The sequence below is a fragment of the Solanum verrucosum genome, unplaced genomic scaffold (genome assembly GCF_900185275.1).
Source record: "Solanum verrucosum unplaced genomic scaffold, falcon-dt-bn FXZP01000060.1, whole genome shotgun sequence".
NCBI lineage: Eukaryota > Viridiplantae > Streptophyta > Magnoliopsida > Solanales > Solanaceae > Solanum > Solanum verrucosum.
The window spans coordinates 8,827,596-8,835,772 of NW_026020129.1; the positions used below are offsets into that span (position 1 = coordinate 8,827,596).

General features: G+C 33.7%; 2 protein-coding genes across 2 annotated transcripts; one reads left to right on the plus strand and one right to left on the minus strand.

The window, feature by feature from the left end:
* Positions 1-3,809: 3,809 nt before the first annotated feature.
* On the minus strand, positions 3,810-4,511 carry LOC125826720 (uncharacterized). The gene is made up of 2 exons (XM_049506066.1): positions 4,158-4,511; positions 3,810-4,067 (listed from the first exon to the last, which is right to left on the minus strand). The coding sequence occupies exons 1-2, from the start codon at positions 4,509-4,511 to the stop codon at positions 3,810-3,812; spliced, it is 612 nt and encodes a 203-aa protein (XP_049362023.1).
* Positions 4,512-6,761: 2,250 nt separating this feature from the next.
* Positions 6,762-8,177, plus strand: LOC125826556 (transcription factor TCP9-like). The gene has a single exon (XM_049505907.1). It carries the CDS (start codon positions 6,802-6,804, stop codon positions 7,936-7,938), a length of 1,137 nt encoding a protein of 378 aa, XP_049361864.1. The 5' UTR covers positions 6,762-6,801; the 3' UTR covers positions 7,939-8,177.

Here is an 8,177-nt window from a genome sequence, read left to right on the forward strand (position 1 = left end):
CAATAATGGTGTCTTTTGGACTTGAACCATTAGCTAGTGAAGACTTTCTAAATCATTGACTACTTAGTGAACAAATCTTGAACTAAGTGGTTCATTGAATGAAATAGGAAAATACTCCACGCATATCACTATGTTCCGGTGAAAATCAAAATCCTTTGACACCTTACGGCCATGTGTCCTGAATCCTTTTAACCAAGTGCTTTAAGATTTTCCTGTTAAAATCTTATTGAAGCGGCCTCCACTTCGCACTTAGTGCGGTGAATTCATCAAGAGTAACTTTGTATACTCCGACCAAATAGTCTATGAACTTCATTAAGAGAAATTAATCTCATCCTCCTTTACAATAAAGTATCGGTAAATCTATCAAGGGTATTCCCACACACTCCAATCGAAATCGATTCATAGGTTTATTAAGATAATATAATCTCATCCTTCTCTTCAGTAGGAATATCGAAAAAAATTATCAAGAGTTTTCTTACTAACTCCAACCGAGATCGGTCTTATAAATTTATTTAGAGAAAAAAATCTCAATCATGTACATCTGCTTATTTCATTTTATTTTGGAAAATGAGAATTTTATTGATGTGCTTCACAATTGTAACTTTACTTGTTTTTCCTTTGAACACAAGATTACATCATTAGGTAGGGTTACCATAAAGTACAATTAATTTACAACATGCTTTATTCCCATCCCATTACAAGTTTCCACCACTAACACTTTGCCTAACCCTTTAAACAAAGGATCCGCTAAATTAAACCTGGATTTCACATATTGAAGAGATATCACGTCTTCCTCCAATAATCTTCTCACATGATTATGTTTGAGACGAACTTGTCTCGACTTGCCATTGTAGCAATCACTTAAAGCCCGAAATATAGCAGCTTGATTATCACAATAAATAGTTAAAGGTAGTACTGGCTTACTCCACAGAGGAATATCTATCAACATAGATCGCAGCCAATCAGCTTCTTCTCCAGCAGAAGACATAGCTATAAATTCTGACTCCATGGTTGAGTGAGTTTTACATGTCTGCTTCTTTGATTTCCAAGAGATCAATGCTCCAGCCAAAGTGAAAATCCAAGCAGTAATAGATTTAAAGTCATTCGGATCAGGATTTCAAGTAGCATCGTTATAACCTTCAAGAACAACTAGAAATGTAGAATAATGTAGGCCAACATTAATTGTACCCTTCAGGTATCTTAAAACACGAATTAAGGCATTCTAATGTTCAATTCCAGAATTACTAGTAAACTTGCTCAAAGTTCCTACTGCGTAATCAATATCCGGTCTGGTAATATGCATGACATACATAAGACTCCCAACAATCTGGGAATATGTTAGTTGATCAAGAACATCACTAGAGTTCCGCATTAGTTTGATGCTAGGATCAAATGGTATAGGAGCAGGTTTCTCGTCAAAGTGACCAATTCTCTTTAGAACTTTCTTAATATAACTTGATTGAGTAAGAGTCAAGCCATTCGATGATCTCATGATTTCAATGCCCAAAATTACATCAGCTTCTCCAAGATCTTTCATTTCAAATTGAAAAGCTAAAAACGATTTTGTTTCTTTGATTCTTTCAATATCAGCTCCAAAGATCAACATATCATCTACATAAAGACATATTATAACACTAGATTTTTCTTGAAATTTGCTAAATATGCATATATCACCACCACTGATTGAATAGCCATTAGAAATCATTACTCTTCTAAATTCCTCATTCCATTGTTTTGGAGCTTGTTTTAATCCATAAAGAGATATAAGAAGCCTACAAACTTTGTGTTCTTAACCAGGAACGACATATCTTTCTGGTTGTTTCATGTAAACCTCTTCATCTAGATCTCCATTCAGAAATGCAGTCTTCACATCCATCTGATGTATTATCAGACTATGAATTGCGGCTAAATCAAGAGTCGAGTAGAAGTCATTCAGGCTACATGTGCAAAGGTATCAAAATACATGAATTGAGTAAAACATTTTGCTACCAAGCAAGCTTTGTACTTATCTAAGATACCATCATATTTTAATTTCTTTTTAAAGATCCATCTATAACCAATAGACTTACATCCAAGAGGGAGGCCTGATAAAATTCATGTATTATTTGACATAATAGAGTGCATTTCATCATCAATAGCTTCACGCCAGAAAGAAGTATCATGTGAAGACATTGCTTTAGTATAACTTTCAATATCCTTTTCAACTAAATATAGTTGAAAATTAGGTCCAAAGTCTCTTGGTTTGGTTGATCTTGAACTACGTCTTGGTTGACTTTCTTCCAAAAGCTCAACTATTTTTCTTTTAAGAGGAAATATAGAAGAACTTGTATCTTGTTTCAAAAATTCTTTTTTCTTAGGAAATATATGCTAAAAAATGTTAGCATGCAACGATTCAATAATTGTGTGAGGGCTTAGGGTCTCAAGATTCAAAAATCTATAAGCCTTACTGGTTTGTGAATAACCAATAAATACACAATCTACTCATTTATAGCCAATCTTAGTTAAATGTTGATTTGGTAATTTAACATGAGCCAAACAACTCCATACTTTAAAATAATTTATATTTGACTTTCGATTCTTCCAAAGTTCATACGAAGATGAATCATGTTTCTTGGAAGGAATTCGATTCAAAATATGACACGTAGAAAATAAAGCTTCAGTCCACAAATTTTTAGTGATACCAGATCCATTAAGCATAGAGTTAACCATTTCAATGAAAGTTCTATTTTTTTTTCTTTGTGCTACACCATTTTGTTGTGGTGTATAAGACATAGTCAATTGCTTCTGAATGCATTCTTTTTCACACAAAAAAAAACTAAAATCTGATTTTAAATATTCTCCACCTCTGTCAGATCTAATTGATTTAATCTTCAAACTCAATTTATTTTCAACTTTTGCTTTATACGTTTTGAAAGTCTCGAATGCCTCATCTTTTCTTTTTAATGGAAAGACATGTATACCTTGAGTAATCATCAATGAAAGTGATAAAATATCTCTTTCCATGACATGATAAACAATTCATCTCACAAATATCAGTGTGGATTAACTCGAAAAGTGTGGATACATACTTAAAAGGTTTCTTTGTTATTTTACATTTACTACAAATAATACACTTATCAACATGATCATTTCCACAGTCTTTAATTAATCCATTTTTCACCATAAGTTGAATGGATCTAAAATTCATATGACCAAGACGTTCATGCCATAAATCTAGAGACTCCACAACATAAGTAGAAATATTTTCATTTTCAATATTGAGTTTAAACATTGCATTTGTAGCATACTCTTTTTCCAACAAACATGCCTTGTTTAGACAAAATAAATTTATCTGCCTCAAAAATTATTTTAAAATCATGCTTCGAAAGAAGTGTACATGACACCAAGTTCTTTCGAATATCAGGAACATGCAATACGTCTATCAATGTGATCATCTTTCCGGAAGTGAATTTCAGTTCAACAGTTCCTTTTCCCACAACCTTAGCAGAGGATAAGTTTCTCATATGCAAAACTTTATTGCCCAGCACTAATTCATAGGTCGTGAAAGAATTTCGATTACCTGATATATGACAAGTTGCACCAGTGTTTATCCACCGTTCCACTTGATCTCCCGCTACTAATGCTTCTGTGACCATTGCCACCAGTTCAATTTTTTTTATTGTTATTTGCCTTTTCTTTCTTCTTTTCAGCATTAAGAATTTTACAATCACGTGCATAGTGACCAATATTATGACAATGATAACATTCATTCGATTTTGAATTAGAATTAGTACGCTTGAAATTTTTACTCTTATTTGCCTAAAAATTTATTATTCCTTCTTAATCGCTTTTTCATCAATAACATGAGCTTTCATGATGGGTTCCTTCAAGATGTTATTGTCACGATATCGTGTCTCTTGTTCAATTTGCAAGTGCTGCAATAATTGTTCAAGAGTCAAATCTTTCTTCTTGTGTAAAAGTTTGCTTCTGTACTCTTTCCAAGATGGAGGAAGTTTTGAAACAATAGCACCAACATGAAAGTTTTCATCAAGAGCAATTTCAGATAAAGCAATTTTATTAGCTATAAGCTGAAATTCTTATACTTGTTCAGTGATTGACTTGTCATCAACCATTTTGAACTCCTTATAATTTGAAACAAGAAATTTCTTTGAACTTGCCTTTTCTGCTAAATGAATAGCTTTAAGAGTATCACAAATCTCCTTAGCAAATTTGCACTTAATATAATATTGATCATAATATTTATTGGACATTCCTCCAAGAATATAATTCTTACATAAGTAATCATCATCTTGCCATTTGGCAATTTGTTCTTTAATTAAAGTAGCCTCGTCCGTTGCTACCTCGAAACTATGAGCCTCGGGACAAGGTTTCTCAAGAACATATGCCAATTTTAATCGTCTTAAAAAGAATTTCATCTTTCCACGCCATCTAGGAAAGTCTTTGCCATCAAATATTTCAAAATTAGAATTAGGCAAATTTGGAACACTGTTTGTTATTGATGTGGATGCCATAGAGACAACTATCTTCAAATTGTTAGAACAAATGAACAAGAATAATAAAAATACAAGGAATCCAAAACAAAACTTGCTTGGCTTAGAGACACGTTAATACGTTTCTTGAAGATAGTTGGAGTCTCTCCCACGAGCAATCGGAAGAATAAATAACAACTCTATCTTCGGAATTCAACTAAGTCACAAAACAAGTAGCATTCAAGAATGTTGCTCTTCTATTCTTGAATTGGTGATTTCACCTTTTGATTAATGTCTTACAAGTGTTTTTTCATGGGAAAGTAGTTTTGTTTGAATGCTCATCTTTTCAACCAAAAGAAACTCAATTTATAGGACAAAAGTTTTACAAGAAAAAGACTTTTAATTAAATAGAATTTATTATAGGTTCATGAATTGAAAATAAAACTTATCTTTAAAAAAATCCATAACGTAGAATTAAAAAGCTTCTTTCAAAATCCTATAACGTAGAATTAAAACAAAAAAGAATGTTACAACTCACATTCATTATTTTGTTATTTCTAAACTTTTAACGGATGAATTTTGTTTCAAAATTAATTGAAACACTAACTCTTACATAAACTTCCAAAATCAATAAATGAGGTCATAAATGGACATTATGAGAGTATCAAAAGGAGTTGTAAAACACATATATTGACATAATGAGTTCATGAATTTTCTACTCTTTTCCCTATCTTGTATTCCTATCACAAAATGTCTTTTTTAGAAATGTTATAATCAGTTCAATGTTAGATACCTAAATGACATGTTTTATTTGGTTAACTTAACTATTTAATAGACGAAAGTGTGTCATTAGAATACTCTCATAGAAGTTGAGATATTCAATTAGAATATGTATAATTTGAATGTCTAAATAAAATATCATAACAAGTTTAAAAAATTAACTATGTATTAAGCTTTTGTTAACATATTGATCATTTGGAGAGTATTCAATAAGTGAGAATTTAAGAGAGATAAAATGTACTCAGACAACTATTCATACAAGTAAAACTATTAAATAGTACTCCTATCTATTTAAAAACTGTGAATTTTTTTAAAAGATATAAATAATATGAATTGAAGATTGTAATGGAAGAAAAAAAAACTCAATCTAAGCAATTTGCGAGCCACTAATTTACCATAGTCATAGGTGATTATAATTTTTGTTACGTACTATTTCATCTGTCCCAAAATATTTATTGTTCTCATTATATATCTATCTCAAATTATTTATTATTCATTAAAATTCAAAATAAAATAAAAAAACTCATTAGTCGATAATGTCTTTACCCCTAAGGGATTGTTTGGTATAGGATATCAGATAGATACAGTTATCTCATATATTGTAATTTTCCATAAAATTAGTTATCCCACCATATATATGAGACAACTTATGTAATACATATGGTGAGATAATTTTCCTAATCAAGTGCATGATATAATAATCATAATTTTTTCTTGAAATTATTATACCTTAGGTTCGAGTCTCCTTGGGTACGAGAACACCTTTGTTAGGTAGCGTTTTATTCCTCAATCTGAGATTTTTCTGGATGAATTCAAATTTAGTCGAGCTCGAATATGGAGTCTGAACATCGAATGAAGCAAAAAGAAATAAGTATAGAAAATACCTCTGAACTCAGCGTAAATTATAATTAGTTGCATTTTTAAGCTATTGACGGTCTTAAAACACTCATCTACTTGACTAACTAAATTTAGATACACCATCGATACATCTCTGATCTGCCACATGACATACCAAGTGGTCTAAAACTCTTATAGAAGCATGATGTTCTTAATAAAACGCCGAGATAAGTGTTGAAAACAATCCTAAACTTGATAAAAATTTAGAGGTATATTTCAATCATGTTACAATATCGAGTATATTTAAATTTATTTAATTAGTCAAGTAAAAAGTATTTTTAAAACTGTTAATAGCTCGAGAATAATTTAATAATTCACACTAAATTTAAGAGTGTTCTCGAAGAAAAAAAAAAAAGAGACTATACCTATTCATGCCCCCACCCCTCTCCTTAGTAGAGGCCCCTCCTTATTATGGTGGGGACCTTATTGTAGTGAAGGAGTGAGAGAGGGCCACATTTTAGATCCATTTTTCTTACACCAATTGTAGGACCATTTGTGGCAGTATGGTCCACTCAGAAAAAGTCATACTTTTCTTACCCCTACACGTGTCATCATCCCACTCACTCTTCCTTTATATACCTCTTCAACTTCAACCGTCTGATTCATCCTCCATTTCCACTACTCACACCTTTTGTTCTTCTTTTTTTCTAAAAAAATGTCCAGTTTTCATGACCCAGATGATGATTGTGGCACCTCCGAGCTCAGCAACGACGTCGCCGGAGATCTAAATGACCGGAAAATGGACGGTGATGGAGTTGCCGATGAGAAAAAACTGGTGTTTTCCGCTATGAAAGAAGAACCGTTTGATTCCGATCATCATACTTTGGTTCCGTCAATGCCTATGCCGGTGGCTACCGCCGCCGCGCCGCGGAGGTCCTCCACCAAGGACCGCCACACAAAAGTAGAGGGACGTGGACGGAGGATCCGAATACCTGCTACATGTGCGGCTCGGATCTTCCAATTGACCCGAGAACTAGGTCATAAGTCCGACGGAGAAACTGTTCGGTGGTTGCTTGAGCATGCGGAGCAATCTATAATTGAAGCCACCGGAACCGGAACTGTACCGGCGATAGCAGTTTCTGTCAACGGTACTCTTAAGATTCCGACGAGTTCTCCGGCGAGTAATCGAGAAATCGACGAGAACAATCCACAGAAACGTAGAAGGAAATCATCAAACTCGGAGTTCATTGATGTTGGAAGTTTGAATACAAATGCAGCAAATGTTTCACAATTTGCTCCGGTAACAACCACGCCGGCAACAATACCTGCTGCTGCCGCCGCTCCGCCGCCGGGATTACTACCGATATGGACTATGAGTAATGGGGGTATGATGGTACCATCCAATGCCATTTGGATGATACCAGCAACGGTCCCACCAGTAAACGTGACCAATAACAATAACAATAACGTCGTGGTACAGTATCCTCAATTATGGACACCTGTATTTAATTTGGCCACGAGGCCAATATCATCGTTTGTGGCTGCACCAACAGCTGCTGCAGCCACGAATAATATTAGCAGTCCGCCACCAATAATAATGGCAGGACCGTTAACTATAAATGATGGAGCAGCAACATCTACGGGGCCTAAAGTTGGGTCGAACAAGTCTAGCATGGCTCCAGCTAGTATAAGCTCTAGCACAAATAGAAATAACAACAACAAAAATGATGTTAAACCTCATATGCTAAGAGATTTTTCACTTGAGATTTATGATAGAAAAGAGTTACAGTTTATGAGTCGGAGTGGAAATCATCAACAAGAACCTCAAGTTACATCTTCAAAGCGGTCATAGAGAAGACGGTTAATGGACGATCAAGGTCTATGGCTTAAAATCGGTTCAAGTGATTGATCCTACGTCATAATTTATGAGTAGCAATATAAAGATAGAGGCAGGCTTTAGGCCAAATATGCTCAAAATACTCTTGTATGTACAAACTAGAAGACACTAGCTATTCACTTTTTGTTTCTTTTGCTTTTGTTAAACTAATGATAATTAGAAGTTGAATGATGTGTAACTCTCTTAGGAAATTT